The sequence below is a fragment of the Fonsecaea monophora genome (genome assembly GCF_001642475.1).
Source record: "Fonsecaea monophora strain CBS 269.37 chromosome Unknown Scaff46, whole genome shotgun sequence".
Classification (NCBI taxonomy): Eukaryota; Fungi; Ascomycota; class Eurotiomycetes; order Chaetothyriales; family Herpotrichiellaceae; genus Fonsecaea; species Fonsecaea monophora.
Genome location: NW_019173977.1, coordinates 38,681 through 57,110, shown reverse-complemented (window position 1 = coordinate 57,110; position 18,430 = coordinate 38,681). Strand labels below are relative to the sequence as shown.

At 52.2% G+C, this 18,430-nt stretch overlaps 6 protein-coding genes across 6 annotated transcripts; all 6 read left to right on the top strand.

The window, feature by feature from the left end:
* Positions 1 to 195: 195 nt before the first annotated feature.
* On the top strand, positions 196 to 929 carry AYO21_06552 (hypothetical protein; the record flags this gene model as incomplete). Its single annotated transcript, XM_022656511.1, has 2 exons — positions 196 to 750; positions 807 to 929. 2 exons carry the CDS (start codon positions 196 to 198, stop codon positions 927 to 929), a joined length of 678 nt encoding a protein of 225 aa, XP_022511121.1.
* Positions 930 to 1,333: 404 nt separating this feature from the next.
* Positions 1,334 to 3,465, top strand: AYO21_06551 (hypothetical protein; the record flags this gene model as incomplete). Its single annotated transcript, XM_022656510.1, has 5 exons — positions 1,334 to 1,427; positions 1,483 to 1,733; positions 1,792 to 2,058; positions 2,116 to 3,291; positions 3,370 to 3,465. 5 exons carry the CDS (start codon positions 1,334 to 1,336, stop codon positions 3,463 to 3,465), a joined length of 1,884 nt encoding a protein of 627 aa, XP_022511120.1.
* Positions 3,466 to 4,388: 923 nt separating this feature from the next.
* AYO21_06550 (hypothetical protein) lies at positions 4,389 to 9,063 on the top strand (the record flags this gene model as incomplete). The annotated part of the gene is made up of 2 exons (XM_022656509.1): positions 4,389 to 8,100; positions 8,150 to 9,063. The coding sequence occupies 2 exons, from the start codon at positions 4,389 to 4,391 to the stop codon at positions 9,061 to 9,063; spliced, it is 4,626 nt and encodes a 1,541-aa protein (XP_022511119.1).
* A 2,301-nt stretch (positions 9,064 to 11,364) lies between these two features.
* On the top strand, positions 11,365 to 13,418 carry AYO21_06549 (hypothetical protein; the record flags this gene model as incomplete). Its single annotated transcript, XM_022656508.1, has 6 exons — positions 11,365 to 11,386; positions 11,457 to 11,683; positions 11,734 to 12,701; positions 12,762 to 12,993; positions 13,047 to 13,115; positions 13,266 to 13,418. 6 exons carry the CDS (start codon positions 11,365 to 11,367, stop codon positions 13,416 to 13,418), a joined length of 1,671 nt encoding a protein of 556 aa, XP_022511118.1.
* A 912-nt stretch (positions 13,419 to 14,330) lies between these two features.
* On the top strand, positions 14,331 to 15,695 carry AYO21_06548 (malate dehydrogenase, NAD-dependent; the record flags this gene model as incomplete). Its single annotated transcript, XM_022656507.1, has 6 exons — positions 14,331 to 14,396; positions 14,500 to 14,617; positions 14,686 to 14,835; positions 14,888 to 14,982; positions 15,048 to 15,588; positions 15,643 to 15,695. 6 exons carry the CDS (start codon positions 14,331 to 14,333, stop codon positions 15,693 to 15,695), a joined length of 1,023 nt encoding a protein of 340 aa, XP_022511117.1.
* A 1,335-nt stretch (positions 15,696 to 17,030) lies between these two features.
* Positions 17,031 to 18,302, top strand: AYO21_06547 (hypothetical protein; the record flags this gene model as incomplete). Its single annotated transcript, XM_022656506.1, has 1 exon — positions 17,031 to 18,302. One exon carries the CDS (start codon positions 17,031 to 17,033, stop codon positions 18,300 to 18,302), a length of 1,272 nt encoding a protein of 423 aa, XP_022511116.1.
* Positions 18,303 to 18,430: the final 128 nt, after the last annotated feature.

Genomic DNA, 18,430 nt, shown 5'->3' with positions numbered 1-18,430 from the left:
TATCACGCGGAGAAGAACCAGATCAAATACAATGAAATGACCAGGAAGGGCACTTCGAACTCACCCTTCACCGCTGGCTGATCACTCTATCGGCTTCGATCTTCTTGACCAACTTCATTCTCTGTACCGTCTTCTCCGATCAATGTCTCCCTCCTCCTAGCCTTCTGTAATGTAGTCAGAGTCGAAATTTCAAACATGACTTTCATCATTTCAACAGTCACAGAGACCATGACCACGGCGGTCGTGGTCTCGTCAACACTCATCACCGACACTACCACTACCGTGACTTCTCATTTGTCCACGACTCTCTTTGCAACAGTTGGCCAAACCGTCACAATTGATTCACTTGCCTCACCTTCCACAACCACTGTCACCGCGCCCGCCACCACGAAGTACACGCCTATACCGACAACAACCACGCAGACATCGACGGTAACCCTGACCGAGCTAGACATCTACCTTCAAGATGATGCAGGAAACATCTATTCAACGTGGGTCATTCCCATTTCAGGTTCTCCTCTGCCAAATCCGACACATACCGGGGTTTCGGGCCAGTTAGTCTACGTGGTCGACCCTAACGACAGCGGTTGGGATCAATGGAGCACGGGTGAAAAGGCGGGTATGATTGTAGGCGTGGTCCTTGGGGCTATTCTCATTTTTGCCATGATCTTCTGGTGTGTCCGAAAAAAGGCAAACGGGAAGTGGTGGTTCGCGCATGCGTGGCCACACTCAGCGACAATGGCGCAGCCGGTGAGTGGAAGAGTGCCTGTGAACGATCTGTACATTCAATAACCGTGAACGGACAGATTGCACCATACCAGTATGGCTATGGCTATGGATACGGTGTTGGGATCAGGGGCGGTGGTGGCGGCAGAAGTTGGAAACCAAGATGGGCAACGACTGGCTATCTAGCAAATTTGAGGGCGTGAAGGCGCGCTTGCAGAGAAGGGCTGGTTTTGCAGCAAGCTAGCTAGACCAGCCACTGCTACGGAAAGCTCGTTGAGCTCATTAAGTGCTTGAGGTCTAGCAGGTGTGTCGTGTGTGCACCTTGTAGGGTGATCAAACAACGGGAGAGTTTGCGGAGTTGATTGAAGCTATATTATCCATAGTGGCTTGGACCGAGCTGCGCAGTGAGAGACCAACCAATGACGTGGCTAGGCGGGTGAGAGTGCATCTAACGTCCCAAGTTCCTCCAACAATTGAAGGTGTGCCTTGTCACTTGCCATTGTATTTGAATCATGGAACCTCTACGATAAGCCTTGAGACTTTCTTCTTGTCTAGTCTTCAGAACTCAGTCCCCTTCCATAGCCTCTTCGTCGCATGTCAGCATAAGATGTGGCAGGATGACGAGGACAACAACCCGTACGGGTCCTTTAATAACCAGGACTCTGCCACTGAACCCTCCAATCCAACTCTAGGCACCTCTTGTATGCGAGCCTGCATCGAGCCTATCCGATCTGGTCGCTAACATTCTAGACCCAGACTCAGACCAACCGACCTCGCCCACCTCATATTCTACGCCCTCTAACCCGGCCTCCCAGTTCCACGATGATGGCGATGAGGGGGAGGAGGAAGAGGAGGGACCGGCAGAGAGCGGTTTCGTCCCTCCAAAGGGCGGCTACGACAGTAGAGTCCAGCAGATACTCTATGAACAACCGGATCTTGAGATTGTCATAACAGAAGCAGGCAAAAGCACGGATGGAGGTTACATTGTGTACAAGATTCGGACTGGAGTAGGCACATCCCGCAGGACTTGGAGACAGCTGAATGGGTGTCTGACAGATGTTGCAGGACATTGAAGTCGCGAGGAGATACTCAGAGTTCAGCTCACTGCGCGCCGCCCTGATCAATCTGCATCCCACCCTAATCATTCCTCCGATCCCGGAGAAACACACGATGGCAGACTATGCCGCCAAACCCACAAAGGCAAAGGAAGACGTGGGCATTATCGACCAACGAAAACGTATGCTTGCCGTGTTCTTGAACCGTTGCCGGAGAATGAAGGAGGTCGTTGAAGACGGCGTTTGGTGGAGATTCCTGGATCCCAATTCCAGCTGGGTAATAGCAGGCCATATTATCTGTTCCAGCTACTAGGACGCTGATCTTTCTGCGCAGAACGAAGTCTTGCACGCCCATCCAGTCGCTTCAGTGCCCAAGAATAATCTGAAGGCACCACCTCTGGATCCTGCTAATCCGACACCTGCTCACAACTGGCTGCCTATCCCATCTTCCTCCGCCAAACTCAGGCCATATGGGCCGATCTCAAGCACTGGAACGCCTATATCTCCGCCGGATCAGACCTTCCCCTCAGTTGCATCACATACGACACCCGGTCCTCAGATCTTTGGGCGGTTCCCCCTCAATTCGGAGCGACTGAGCGAAACTGACCTTGACCCCTACTTTATCAACTTCGAGCAGAACACGCGGGAACTAGAGATTTTGCTGCAAGGCAGTATCGAAAAGGTGAACCGCCGCACTATCGAGCATCTAACCAAGCTTTCAGCGGATCTTGCAGAGTTGGGCGCTCGATACAATGGCTTCTCACTCTCCGAGCAGTCACCTACTGTGGCAGCAGCAATTGAGCGCATAGGGCAGGCCGTGGACAGCACGTATATCTCCACGGAGGAGCTAGCACTTACTTTTGGCGCCACGTTTGCCGAGCCCATGAGGGAGAGTGCACAATTTGCGGGCGTCGTCCGCAATGTGCTGAAATATAGAGTCCTGAAACGAGTGCAGCAAGAGATGACCAGAGAGGATTTGGAGAAGAAACGGCATCTCTTGGATCAGCTCGAGCGCAGCGAGTCAGAAGCGAAACGCATCGATGCATATCTAGCCGGTAGCACAACGCTAGCAAACCCACCGCGGCGCTCGATGTCGAATGCTTCTGTCAGGGCTTCCCAGGAGAGGAGGGAGGGGCAGCACGAAGAGACTGAATCTGTTGATTCTGACTTTCCACCTACCCATGGCGAGCCTCCATCATCGCCTCCTTCGGCTGCTCAAGGACAGCCGCACCAGAATCCTACATCGCCGATAACGCACAAGAAGTCTCCCAGCGGCAACTTTGTGACCAACAAGATATTTGGCAGCTTCAGACATGCCGTGAATGGCTTCGTGGATGTTGACCCGGAGAGGACAAGGCGGGATCAGATCGGGAAAACACGAGAAAGCCTGTCTCAGCTGGAACAGGCTCTAGAAGTGTCGGAGAAGGACGTACACGACGCGACTCAGGGAGTGATGCGAGACCTAAAGAGGTTCCAGAAGGAGAAAGAGGACGACCTCCAGAGATATATGGTGCGTATTTCCCAAGACCAATTGCTGGTGTCAGATGTAGGCATATGGTTTACCAAGCTAACTTTTATGATCTCCTAGGTTGCGTATGCGCGATGCCATATCGAATGGGCCCGGAAGAACCTAGAGACGTGGTCGGAGGCGATGGATGAGGTGGATAAGATTGTCACGAGATGAGCCGAAAAGCTCCCGGTTGTTCCATGAAGCTATCCAGCGCGGAATAATGGCTAGAGTGGGCACGAGGCTACCAGCGAGGCGGTGGGAAGCCTCGTTGCTGCCCTGTCGGCCTTGTTTAATCAGGACGGATGATGCAAGCGAACAAAATGACTGCATTACGCGTGGCTCACTAGTATAACAGCCCGAGCACATGATTGTATTCCCGAGCTGGGATGATTAATAGGACTCCCAAAGGGGGCCGGAAGGGTGGCTGTTTACTTTGGATTTGATGGTGAGGCGAAGGTTCGCATGATTCTGGCCGGCGGCTCGGCTCATAGACTCTCAAAAAGGGTGAATGAATTGTCCTTTCAGAAGACAGGACCTGCCAACCGAAAAACAACCTCTGTTTGGATGAGCGAGATGGTTTCTGGACCCATCCACCACCCCTCTTTGTGATTCCGCCATTCAGTCGTGGCTGCGACATTCGGAGTGCCATTTTATTACCGTCAAGCTCTTCACCGCAGTGACTGCCTCACCCAAGCCGTGCATTTTCTTAGCGCAGGCAAACCGCCAGCCAGTGAGGTAGTCTGGTACCCACTCGCGACCGACTCTGGCCCTCACATTCTGCGCGGGCGTCATTTTCAGACCCTCATCTTCGACACGTTCGTTATTTCGACAGTCAGCCTTCCGCCCTGTTGCTCCCTCTAGTCCATGGTCCTGGCCTAAGTCACGAACCTGGACCTCCTCACCACCTATCCCTCCGAGCACTCCCGCCTCGGGACATGCCCGCTTCCTCTCAAAAACACCCCAATCACCAAAACCAAAACCTCTCGCAATCCAAGGATGATTTAGGCAGGCACCTGCGCTCCGCTTCCCCTGCTGTTAAGAGGCCGGCGTCTGATATGGGGGCCCAGGATAGAGAGTCCTACAACAGTGACGTAGAAATGGGCGAGGGTCAAATACCAGGCTCTGGGTCCGGGTTCACTCCCGTCAACCCAGACACTGTGCCTGCAGGTTCTCAAGACACCTTAAAGGCAAAGCAGCAAGACACGGGCTCGAGACATCGCGACATATTAGCGACGAATCGACTGATTCACAACAGTGATCCTCGCGCTGTCCAACAAAGCGCCGCGGCTTCTTTGTCTGATAATAGTGGCAGTTCTACCACAGATTCCCTTTTCCCTAGCCCCTCTAACCGTTCTACCGCAGCCACGTCGCTGGACGCTGATGTCCCATCCACTGCTACGTCCATACCCTCCATCGACGACCAAATCGCACAAGTGACGGCCCTGTGGCAGAAAGAGCTGGAGGAAGGCCAAAAAGGTTACCTCATCTCTGCAAAATGGTTTCAGAAAGTCCAAGCCCGTGGCTCTCTTCCCGCTGACGTGGGAAAGATTGAAAAATCAGCGACAGAGGGTGAAATTGGACCCGTTGACAATTCGGACATTGCCATGGTGATTGACGAGGATGTCAAGTTGACGGATGAAGCTGGCGAGAAATATGTGCCCCTCCGGCCCGGCCTCACCCTCGATGAGGACTATCGAGTCTTTCCCCAGGAAGCATGGGACTTGATAATCTCATGGTACGGGCTCGCAAAAGACTCCCCTGTCATCACTAGATATGCACACGATTGGGGTGGTGCAGACGCAGCAATGCCGAACGTGACGTGGGAGCTGAATCCGCCACTGTTTTCATTCCTCAAGGTGCCTAGTGAGCACACCACACAGACTCAACGCGAGAAGGACCTCCCACCTCAACGTATGATTGCAAGCAAGAAGACACTGTGCAATGACTGGCTCAAGGAGGGCAAGAGGCTCCTGCACATCGACATGAACACCAAAGTCAGAGTGTGGAGGATCCTGGGAGGCCTGAAAAATGCCACCGCTTCGGGTGGTCTCACTCCCTCCGCTTCCAGAAGTGTCTCTCCAGCCCCTGGTACTGAAATTGTGGCCACCGCGGGAGATAAAATGCTTCTTGATGTCAACACCTTCATACATCTTCAAATAGGCGAGCACCGTGAGCTCCTCACCGAGATCAAGGACAACACTGCAAATCCTAATTACAATGGAAAGACGTTGACGTTGAGCCTTGTTGGTCTGGGCAGGAATGAGGAAGTGATCGTCCTCGAGGAACAAAAGTCTGGCAAGGACGAATGGCCAAGCGAAAGCTCCAAACTCAACCTGACCAAAGGCATTAAGAGCGCAGCTAAAAACCTCACACCTAGTGGCAGATCCAGCCCAGCTCCGGGAATGATGACTAGGGGACGGCAGAAACGGGATGGAAGGCCACGCGGCATCACTGGACTCAGCAACTTGGGAAATACATGCTACATGAATTCGGCTTTACAATGCATCCGCAGTGTTGAGGAGTTGACGCAGTTCTTCCTGCATGACCAATGGAAGCAGGACCTTAACGTGGACAACCCTCTTGGTCACCATGGCGAGATTGCAAAAGCATATGCCAACCTGCTGCACCAGATTTACGACGAGAACGCCTCTTCGACGAATCCAAGCAGATTCAAGGCCACAATCGGAAAATATGGGTCCAGCTTCTCCGGATATCAACAACAAGACTCTCAGGAGTTTCTGTTATTCCTTCTTGACGGCCTTCAGGAAGACTTGAACCGCATCCACAAGAAACCGTACATCGAAAAACCGGACTCTACGGATGAAATGGTGCACGATAGTGCGGCCCTTCAAGCATTCGCTCAGAAGAACTGGGAAATCTATAAGGCACGAAATGACTCTGTCGTTACAGATCTTTTTGCGGGAATGTACAAATCGACCTTGACCTGCCCGGTCTGTAACAAAGTCAGCATTATTTTTGACCCTTTCAACAATTTAACTCTGCAACTGCCCATTGAGAACAACTGGCAGAAAGAGATCCTGTACTTTCCGCTCCACAAACGACCAGTTCGGATCGACGTAGACATTGACAAACATTCAACCATCAAAGCCTTGAAGGAATTTGTGGCTTTGAGGACACATGCCGATGTGGAACGACTGCTTGTTGCCGAGTCTTACAAGAACAAGATTTACAAAATTTTTGATAACAACGTCGTCATCTCAGAAGCAAACATCCAAACTAGCGACATCATCTGCATGTACGAACTGGAATCCGTCCCGACCAATTACAATCCAAACAAGGCGCGGAAATTCAGCTTGTACATGACCAAATCTGATGCAGACGATGAAATGGTTGAAGCAGACAGCCCTGAGGCAGACCGGCTCCTAGTACCAATGTATAACCGGCTTGTCAAGAATCCTTCTGCGCGGGTGTCCTCAAAACCCTTCTTTGGCCAACCTACGTACCTTGTGCTGAGTCGCGAAGACAGGTCCACCTACGACGGTGTGATGAAGAAAATTCTGGGAAATATTACGGGGATGACAACAAAGAGGATACATGACGAAGAGGATAGCCCCTCAGACGATGGGCTGGGGACACCAGAAGGCTCCGACACCATGGTGATGACCGATGACATGTCCAGTTCTGGCTCGGGTCTTCCAACTGCCACCTCTGTGCAGGGTGAAGATGGCCTCGTAGATGTGTCCATGCGAGATGCTAGTCAAGCTCCTGAGCTCAGGCCCCAGCCCACCGAGGCTGGTCTGCAGAAATTACTGCTGTCAAAGTCGCCAGTTCCCCGCCGATTCCAGCAACTTTTCGATGTTCAGGTCACTTCTACTGGGGAGGGCATCCCTACGGGCTGGAATCAAATCTCTGAGACTGGAGAATATGAGTCTATCAAAAATCGAATTCCTAAGCCAGTATCTCGGTCGATGAAGCCGGCTGGTGGTCTTGGTCTTTCGAATGGCGAGAGTGGTTCTACAGAGAGTGAGGATGAGCTTGCGGACATCGAGACTGATGACACTCCTATGGACAGCAACGAGTCCGGGTCGGAGGCCAGTCCGGTCTTTCCCTCTGGACCCGACTCGGAATCCGAGCTTCAAGAACCCCAAGAGATCCTGCCCAGTCGGAACAAGAAAGCGCACAAGTACGGCAAAAATAAGAACAGAGGCAAATTCTCGGCCAGACGCACACAACACCGTCGATCACCTTTACCACCTCCTCAGCCGTTGCCCAAAGCCCAGACCGGAGATCTTATCCGACCAGGCGAAGCCATCATCCTTGACTGGAGCCAAGACGGCTATGATGCATTATTTGGTGGCAGTGAGGACGGTAGCGAGGGTTATCGCGGGCTTCCGACATGGAAGAGCGTGGGCCTTTTGCCTGATCCGGAAACTGCGGCAAAACGTGAGCAGCGAAACAGCCGCAAAAAGCATGGAATCACATTAGTAGACTGTCTGAACGAATTTGGCAAATCCGAAACCCTGTCTGAACAGAATGCCTGGTATTGTCCTCGATGCAAAGAGCACCGCCGAGCCGATAAAATGTTTGAGTTATGGAAAGCGCCCGACATCCTTGTTATGCACCTGAAGCGGTTCAGTTCTAACAGAAACTTCCGCGACAAGCTTGAAGTGAGGGTTGATTATCCCATAGAAGGGCTTGATCTTTCAGAAATGGTGAGAGACCAGCAAGACGGCAAGAGCTTGATCTATGACTTGATCGCGGTTGATAACCATTACGGTGGCTTGGGAGGCGGGCATTACACGGCGTACGCGAAGAACTTTTACAACAACAGCTGGTACGAATACAATGGTGAGTTACTCAAATTCCATGTTCCCGGATCCGCTGCTGACCGGTCTAGACTCTCATGTCTCATCAAAGACGGACCCAAGATCGGTCGTGACCAGTGCCGCGTACCTCCTGTTCTACCGTCGACGGTCGGATCACCCTTTAGGTGGACCCAGGCTTCAGGAACTGCTACAAGAATCCAATTCCAACACCAACGATGCCGCAGCCGACTCTGAGCTGCCACAAGACTCACGTGATTCTTCTCCGATGACGGGGGAAGGTCGGCGTCTCGGCGACTCCTCCCACAATGGGTCGTCGAGCGCTTTTCCAGTCGGTCACGGTCACCGCGTGGGAGCGGGACCGGGTGGCTCGGCGCTGGGAGAAGGAAGTCAGCAGAGTCGAGGTCTGTTAGCCGGAACAGAAAGTCCACCGAGCTTGATGCTACCAACAGCAGCCAGTAGTGGCGGCGAATACGAGCGGCCTCCAGGCTATGATGACGCTGCGGCGGAGGCTGACATCGACGAAGGGGTCAGCATGGATTACCAGTGGTCACGGCCCACATGGGATTTTGCACGTTTAGAGACCTCGACACAGCGGGCGCCGGCCAATTCCGAAGAGGAGGGCATGTTTGGCGACAAGGGCAGTTCCAATGACAGCACGCGCGTCGAAGGTAACCATGGCAGCCCAGCACCAAGCTTCACAGATTTAGAGGACAACGGTTCGATCCATCACGACCCAAATGACAACGATCTCCCTCTGTACAGCAGTGAAGCTGGGCCTGTCATGCACCATGAAGACTTTGCACACCCTCGTGGCGCTAGAGAGAGCGCCCCTCCTCCTGACGAGATCGCGTCTGGACGTGGGATGTCAATGCCGGTGAATATGAGCCTACAGGATGACAACGATGATGTCGACGATCCGCCGGTCATGGAGTTGCAGGCAGACCCGGCGAACAATAACGAGTTGAGGTTCAATCCTGCAACTTGATATTGAGAGCTGAGAGACGGCTAAATTCTTTGGGGGTCCATGGGTATTGGCGTTGTGGTTGAGATGATTCATTGACTGGGCAGAAGCTCGTTCCATGTCGATACATAGGCTGCTTTTGAATGGGCTCGGCAGTCAGTCGGCATCAAAAGAACAGGCCAAAAGGGAGCCGCATGGAAAAGGCATGGGATAATCAGGGGGGCATTTGCGGCTCCCCTCGAAAATGAGGTCTATCAAACCATTATCAAAGTGCGAACAAGGCGTGGGACAAAGTGGTTGCAGATGGTGTGCAGCAAGATTTTGCAGAAATAGAATACAAACCTGCACAATGATGAAGTGAGATGAACAAGACAAAGATGGTGGGGAAGACGGCGCAGGTGAGAAGGCCGGCGAGGCTGAAGGTGTTTCAATGTTTGATCTGGTGGAAGGCCAGACAGACATCGGCAACTAACTTGAATTACTAGAGCCGACGCGATGAGGTTGGGAGATGGCCGCAGACTCTTTATACGGAAGACCATCTCACTATATCAAAACTTATCGGATGTTCGCTCCCTCTGATTGCCATCGTCGTACCTACCTATTCCGTGGCTGTCTGCCTACGTGGTCTCCCAAACCTGAACTGACTCACCCGCAGGTGAGCAGTTGCTGAGATGCCTGACACACAATGCCCTCCTCGCTACCATCCAGTTGCTTGCCCTCTGCCGTGTACAAAACAATCCATCTCACGCTCTGGTTCAGCATTCAGTAATGACTTGAGTTGCATTCCAAACCTGCGAGCCGACAAGCCCCCAAACCTAGCCTCAGAAGTACGCAGTCTGTCCACCAGCGGGAACATGCGATGAGTGCCCGAGCCATCTCAGCCTCTACCTTCCAGACATGGCAGCGACTTAGATTCTATACGAGAAAGGAACACTCCTGCCCTCGAAGATGGGCGCAGCCTTCCCCTACCTTTGCGATTGTAGGCAAATTTTGCAAGAGAAGGCCTTGTATGATGAGTGGATCAGGCAGAGAAGAAGTCCTTCGAATTTGCTGCGTCCGCATTGAACGGCAATGGATTGAAAGAGTGCGGCGGTCGTCGGTCGAAACGGATCCTCGCCGTCCTTTACCTTCACATCGCCAGACTATGTGGTATTGCTGCAGGTAGTTTGAATTTATGGGAACATACATCACTCATCAGTTGCCAGAGGGTTATGCTGTTCTGTCAAAAGCTGATGGAAGGTATTAAGTTTACAAATTCATCAGCAAGTTACAGATAGAGGAGACACACCCTCCACCGTGAAGACCAGAGGTCAGCCAAGTGTCACCACGTAAACTCAAGAATGTCCTTGTCGAGCCCCGTTAACAGTGTTTGAAGTACCCTCGTTCACCACAAGCCTGGAGTTTTACAGACCTCAAGTGGGATTATTCCGGCCAAGCACTGAATTGACATCTCCAAAATGCAGTTCTGATCTTGTCCAGCCAGCAGGAAACCTATGTACAAGGCTTCCATGCACCCCAGGTATGTCTGTCCCACTGGTGGCTGCTGTTCCCAGAAATGAGCCCCACAGTGTGTTGTGTGGTTCCTATTCATGGGCGACATATCTGCTTTCTCGCTACTGAGAACGGTGACCTGGAAATGGCAACGGGAACAGCGAGTCATCGTGTGACAGTGTTGAACCCTCTCTGCCCAAATGACTTCTCGCAGCCCTGAAGTCTCTACAAATGGAAGGCAAGTGGAGAACCTCCGCATTTTTCTGCAACCAACGGGTGGATTTGCCCCAGATTTCCCCGACCCTTTTGTCCAACTGTCCCTTGGATATCCACCCGTGCACAGCGGAGGGAACCAGCTTCTGGTGAGAAATGCCCGTACCAAGTACGCAAGGCTTGTCTGGCGTCTCCACTAACAGACTATGATCGATACAGATCCTGACAAATGTCGCCTGCGGTACGCCACCGAAAACTCACTAAACCCCAACCATCCTATACCAGCGCACCTTTCATGCTCTCTTACCTTGGCCGTCCTTGGTCACAACTCGATCACCACAAGATGACTCGACCTCGTGTTGCTCTACCGCACACCCGTGGGACCATCTCAATCGAGGCATGTGGAGTGTGGAGTGGAAGGTATGGAGAAAAGTTGGGGCTGTCGCAGTCTGCTCAGTAAGTATATAACTTGTCTCCTCTTCTATACTCGTGAGACCCTGGAAGTGGCCTGTGCCCTTCTTAAGTGTGATCTTGCTGTAAATGCCTTGCCGCTGCTAAAGCGCCTGGTCACCTTGAACTTCACCCTTTCCTCCAGAAATCGAAATTGCAATAGTAGACAAGATGGGGCTCGGTGTCTTGGAAGGTTGGTACTTGTCATTACATTTTCCCTGTCGTTGGAGGCACTGCTCGACGCTGATACTTCCTCGACACAGATACCAGACTTCCGCATGTGCCGGGTACCGTACTCTTGAACGACGAAGCTGCCCATGCAGAAGCTCAGACGGCGAACCTCAAGCATGGGACCGGCAAGAACTCCCATATCGTGCTTTCTCCGCAACCAAGCGATGATCCGAATGATCCACTCAACTGGTCTCTTTTGAAGAAAGAGGCTATCATTTGGATTCTCTGCTTCGGCGCGATGTTAAACGCGGCAACGAATGTGCGCTTCCCGTTGCAGTGGTGATGTATATGTCTGCTTATTATTGATAGGGCCCTTTCTTGAACGCTTCATACTTTGCCATTGCCCAGGAAATCAACACTGATCTTACGACTACAGTCATGGTATCAGGCTACAACATTCTCGCGGCCGGTTGCGCTGGTCCTTTCGTCTGCGCATTTAGCCGTAGGTATGGCAAACGGCCTGTATTCATTGTGTCAACTCTCTTCTGCATCATCGGAACCGCAATCGGCGAAGCGAAAATAAGTTACAATTACCTCCTCGCGGCTCGAATTGTGCAGGGTTTCTCGACCAGCGCCTTTGAGTCCCTGATAGTCGCGGCCGTGGGAGATCTCTACTGCGTGCACCAGCGAGGGCTACGAATCTCGACCATCAACTTCATCCTGAACTCAGCGTCTAGTTTGGCTTCGATCATCTGCGGTCAAGTCTTCAACGACCTGGGTCTTCTCTGGCTTTTTCACCTTTTCCAGATATTCCTGGTTGTTCAGTTCGTCCTCATGTTCCTCTTCGTCCCGGAGACAACATATCGTCGCGAATCGATGTACGACACCGACATCGTCAGAGAAGAGACATTCGATCAGATCGAAAAAGCCCATGAAGAGCACCGTGAGCACGCTATTGGCGTCAAAGAGCTGAACGAATCCTCTGCAGGCTCCTCGCGCTACCCCCCAAAAAAGACATTTGTCCAGGAACTCAAGCTCTATAATGGCATCTTCTCCCACGACAATATTCTCAAGTGGATCTTCGGTATGTTCCTGACCCTGCTCAACCCGGCTGGATGCTACTCCATCATTGTCTCGGGTCTCCTCTGTGCTTGGTATGTCGGCTCAGCTATCATCCTCGCGGGCATCTTTGCGGGCCCACCCTGGTTGTTTGATCCTGCCCAGATTGGCTATATTGGAGCTGGGCCCTTTATCGGTGGGATGATTGGGTCCATCATTGTGGCGCTGACCGGGGATCGGGTGGTGAAGTGGATGACCATTAAGAACAGAGGCACTTAGTAAGTCTCCTCTGCTCTTCGAAGGTGGATGACAGGGTATTCATTACTGACTGAAAATAGTGAACCTGAATTCCGACTCGTATTTATGCTTCCCTGCGCAGTGTTTTCCGCCTTTGGCATGTTCTTCTTCGGCTATACCATGGCCCATGGTTCAAATGCTGTTCTCTGCGCCTTCTGTCAAGGTCTGATGATGGTCGGTGTCCTGATTGGCGTATGGTCGACAATGTCCTATGGGCTGGACGCCTTCCGTAGCCAGAGCAATGAGATGTTCGTGATGAATATGTTCTTCAAGGTAATGGTTGTTCCTTGAAATGATGGGACAGATCGCTGACAGTTGCAATACAGAACTTCATGTTTTATGGCCTTTCCAATTTCGCCAACAACTGGGTCGCTGCTAAAGGTCCTGAGGAGATTGTAAGTTTTCCATCCTTTGGCTCAACATTGTACCGTCAGAACCATACAAGTGTCCGTATAGGGGCAATGTCTGGGTGTGCCGGCCCAATCAACCCTCCTTCTGCACCTGCTATTGGGACCGAAGAGATACAAGTGCTGATGTCTTCACAGATGTTCACGTTTGGCGGAACCACCTTGGCAATGTGCATTCTTGCCATCCCCGTGTATATATTTGGCAAGAGACTAAGGAGTTGGTGGACCAGACATGATCTCTTCATCTTCTTTGGCATGCAAGCCAGCGGACCAGAGAGTCACATGGGTTGAAACTAAGGGGAGGACGAGATTGCTTCAGACGACGTTAATGAGCTGAGTGCGTCACTTACAAAGATTGCACGACGTAATGAACAGCAAGCGAGGGGCATGTGTTGATGAGTACCAGATGCGTGCAATACTATAAGTTGTCCAAATGACATGCCAAATAGTCAGGTTTAATATGTCCGTCTGCTCATGGCAATTTACGATTGATCACATTTCCGAATTTGGAATCAACTTGTTCTTGCGAAGGTGCAACGCCTGGTCCTTCAGGACGGGAGATCTGTTCGATTGACAATGAAGAGCTGATTTGGCAGTTGTGCTTCCCATTTCACTCAGGTTCTGCTGGACCAGTGGAGAGCCTTTAGAAATGGGGATTGATCGACTACGTCATTTCAAAAGCTGCGGAACTGCCATAGCGCGGCTCCTACGACATGCAAGTCGTCCTGAGGCATTAATTCATCTTTTGTACTCGTATGTGGAACTTGTAGACGGCTATATGGAGCATCGGATCAGACAGGATGACAAGGCCGGGCACCCGGAGCAGAAATGCCAAGACGTATCACGTGCGCTCCCGAAAAGGGGAGCTTGAGAAAATGGTTGCGTGGTTGTTGCTCCCTCGGGACTGCGGCAACGATACCCCAAGCGAGCCTTTGACAGTTCTCCATTGGGGCCATTGGGGTCGACAGCAGTCCAGACGCCCGGCCTTGGTTGGTTGGTAGGTCCGCTTGCTCCAGAGCTCGTCTTCGAAACCTTTTCACAGTGCAGATCTCCTCGCAGAATATCTCGCCAGCTTCACTTTATCCCTCTCTTTCTTCCTCATTCCCAATCAAACCATCTTGTCGTCCCACTGTCCATCTTCCTCTTTCTTCCCTCACTTCTGCTCCCTGGGATCTACTTTCTTGTTCGCCTTGTAGTAAAACCATGTCTGTCGCCAGGCAAATGTTTGGACAAGTCCAGCGTCGAGCTTTCTCGGCGTCTGCTAGACAGGTTAGTTTTCTCTGTCACGGGTTCTCGCACACCGCACACCGCATCTTCTATCCTCTTGGGATGAGCTCGTCCAAGGCTAATGTTTTGATGCTTTGGGCAACAGTCCTCCAAAGTCGCAGTCCTCGGTGCCGCCGGTGGTATCGGACAGCCTCTGTCGCTGTTGATGAAGCTCAACCCCCGTGTCTCTCAATTAGCCCTCTACGATATCCGCCTGGGTCCAGGTCCGTTCTGTTCACGATCTTTGACAAAAACAAGAAAGAATATTGATCAAGACTGTGGAAATAAACAGGTGTCGCAGCCGATATCAGCCACATCAACACCAAGAGCACCGTCAAGGGCTACGACCCAACTCCCTCGGGTCTCCGAGAATGTCTGGAGGGAAGTGACGTTGTCCTCATTCCCGCCGGTGTCCCCAGAAAGCCTGGAATGACCCGTGATGGTAAGAAGATGGTTTCCAGACAATGAAGATGCCGATTCTGACGAGGTTGTAGATCTGTTCAACACCAATGCTAGCATCGTTCGGGACCTCGCAAAGGCTGCGGCTGATGCGGCTCCCAATGCCAACCTTCTGATCATCTCCAACCCTGTACGTGGACATAAAAAGACGCCTTTACCGCATTTCCATGAGATGGTGCTAACAACTGTTCAAAGGTCAACTCGACCGTTCCCATCTGCGCCGAGGTCTTCAAGAGCAAGGGTGTCTACAACCCCAAGCGTCTCTTTGGTGTCACCACTCTCGATATCGTCCGTGCCTCCCGATTCGTCTCCGAAATCAAGGGCACAGACCCTGCTAATGAGAACATCACCGTTGTTGGTGGACACTCGGGCGTCACCATTGTCCCCTTGATCTCGCAGTCCGGTCACTCCGACATCACCGGTGAGAAGCTTGACGCCTTGGTCAACCGAATTCAATTCGGTGGTGACGAGGTCGTCAAGGCCAAGGACGGTGCCGGTTCGGCTACTTTGTCGATGGCTATGGCCGGTGCCAGATTTGCCGAGAGCTTGCTCAAGGCCGCTCAAGGCGAGAAGGGCGTGGTGGAGTGCACCTTCGTCGACAGCCCCTTGTACAAGGACCAAGGCATTGATTTCTTCTCCTCCAGAGTTGAGCTTGGTCCCGACGGTGTTCAGAAGATCCACCCGGTCGGCCGCATCAACCAGTACGAGGAGAACCTGCTGGAGGCATGCTTGGGAGGTGAGTTCCACTGGAATGCAACCCTAACTCACGTGTGGCTGACCGAATTTCCAGACTTGAAGAAGAACATTCAGAAGGGTGTGGACTTTGTCAAGGCTAATCCATAGACAAATGGAGTGATCCCTGGGGCCTTTTTGGAGCTGGCATGTACAAACAACAGACCTCCAAAGTTCTTTGGAGCGTGGGGTTCTTGTGGAAGACGGACACACCGAGTTTCCAATTCATCGACTCTTCTAGTTGGATGTATCTTTGAGCGCTCTGCAAGACACTAATTAACCAACCCCTCCTTTCCCGCCGGTATTAGTGTTGCGACCCATGTTTCCCACCGTCTTTGCCTCTCGAGGCCTCCCGCAATCGTGGGCCCCGTACGCGATTCGAATGCACCGTGCCCTCTTCCCCGAAAGCCGCCAATGTACTCGATGCAAAAGTAGACAATCTTTGCCGAAGGGATGGATGGGTCCGAGACTCGGTGTCCAATCAGACAGGCCCAGTGTTGTGACAACCTTGGAAGTGTGCTGAGTTGACATTTTCTGACAGGTCTTGAACAAGCAAGCTCCGTGCTGGCAATGACATGGAAGTGGGCTCGAGGCCTTGAGATGGGTTAGAAGAGAGAGAGGGTGTCTGGCTGGAACTGGACGCCCTGGCACTCAATCAATCAGACGCATGGATGGCAAGGATGCGTGAATGGCACGGGCGCATGGGCGCATGGAACTCAGTCGAGGTCCTCTCTCTCTCTCTCTCTCTCTCTCTGGTGAACGTATTAATACCCCTCCCGGCCCTGCTGGATGGGCGACCTGCTCTTGCCAACCTTGCCCACGAGTCCATGACTTGTCCTGTTTGTTCTGCCTGGACCTGCCTGCCTTGTCCCCTCACTGTCAAATCCCTCACTTTTCACCTTTGGACACCCAATCTACTGCTACTGCTTCTAACAGAGCCCCTGTTTTGTTGGCGCCCGCCCACCCGGAACAAAAGACACCAAGCCAAGCCTGTCACTTGGGTTCAGCTGAGATTTGAATTTCGGGGGCAGCGATCATCACCACCCTGACTCGACTCTCACAGACAACGTTTTTCACATGTCCCTCGTCCGTCCATCGAGGGTGTGACATCTCATCCCGAGTTGCGTTGTCATCGTGGACCGAGTCGCCCAGTTGTCTGAGCCAAACTGTTGAATCATCGCCCTCTCTAGCCTCTCGTCCATTGATCAATCAATCTCGCAGAAACAGATCCCCACCGATCCAGCATCCCCCACAATTACGCTCCGCCCCCAGCATTCTTAGCATCTGGAACTAAACTACATGTTCGCTAACCAGCCCGGAAACCTCGCCAAACAACTATAAAGTCCACTGACGACCAACTCAACTCAGGTGGCACGGGATCGAGTCGCGAGTTCATGTCCTAAGTCATCAAGGAAGGCTCATCTAGATATGGCAACATTTCCCACCATGTCCCGTACCGTCGACTTCGATGGCGACCAGGAGATGGCCGAGCCCGCCGCCGTCGCTGCACGAGCCAACCGATCCGATTTTGACTGGAGAGCACGGCGTCTAGCTAATCTTTCGGGTGAAGAGCGACACACTGTCGAGATGGATATAGCCACTACAGGTGGAAGAACATACCTCGAAGAAACCCCTTGGAAAAGACCGGCTCCCTTACCCAATCCTCTGTTAGATTTACCGCCGATTGCCCCCGGTAATCCATATTTCTTTCATGAACAAATGGCCGTGCCTATAGACAGGCTTGGGCAGCCTGAAAGACAAACACTTCCGCCTTTGAGCTCTCTGGGGTTCAATTGGAACAGGTGGCAGGCAGAGCAGTTTGTTGTCCAACGGAGAAGAGCCAATGCGTTACCTCCTCCTGAACAACACATTATTCCAGAGCAGCTTGAAGACGCTTATGCTGCTGATGATTTTGCGCTTGATGCCTATGCACCCCAACGCTCGACACTACCCACCGAGTGTGTTGTTTGCTTTGAGGAGCACCAAGCCGGGGAGCTGGTTATCTTACACTATTGCCAGTGTGCCTATTGCCTACCCTGTCTCAACCAGGCCTTCCGAATAGCCTGCAGGAATCGAGGATCTTTCCCTCCTACGTGCCACGGCATCCCTCTCCGCATATCTTCTCTGGGCAGCGTGCTTGATCATGATGTAGTGGCACGCTACAAACAGATTGAAGCCGAGTTTGGCGCGCATCGTCCATTCTATTGCGCTGCGCAAAGGTGCTCGGCGTTCATTCCAGAAAAGGACCGTTCCGCCGAGCAACAGGTGGCGGTCTGTCCTCAATGTCACAAATTGACATGCACGTCTTGCGAACGGGTCCAGGGCGATCATCCCAGTTGGGCTACCGAGGTGGAGGAGCGTGTGTGTCCGGCGCCTGAGGAAGGAGTTACCAAATTATATGAGCTGAGGGACGAACACCAATGGAGACAGTGTCCTACTTGTGGGATCATGGTGGAGAAGACTGATGGCTGTGACCACATGGACTGTGTCTGCGGCATCGAGTTCTGCTACGTCTGTGGCACCCTTTTCGATGAAAGCAGTCGTTGTGGGTGCAACGATGAGGAATATTATACCGACGAGGAGGAGGAGGAGGACACTGCCATTGATGAACCACTACCTTCCCTGCGATGGCCTTTTCCTGCGATTCCTCCTACTAGAGCTCCTCCTATACCTCTTGAATGGGTTCTCATGTCTGCACGAGGGCGACCTTATATTTGAGTATGCTGAGACGACTTGTTAGATGCTGGAACATTCAGGCATCTTTCTCGGCCTCTGGGCCTTTTTTTGTCTTTCAAATGAGGGCAGGACCGTCACCACAGCCAGGCTCTCAGGTTATTAGAAACCTG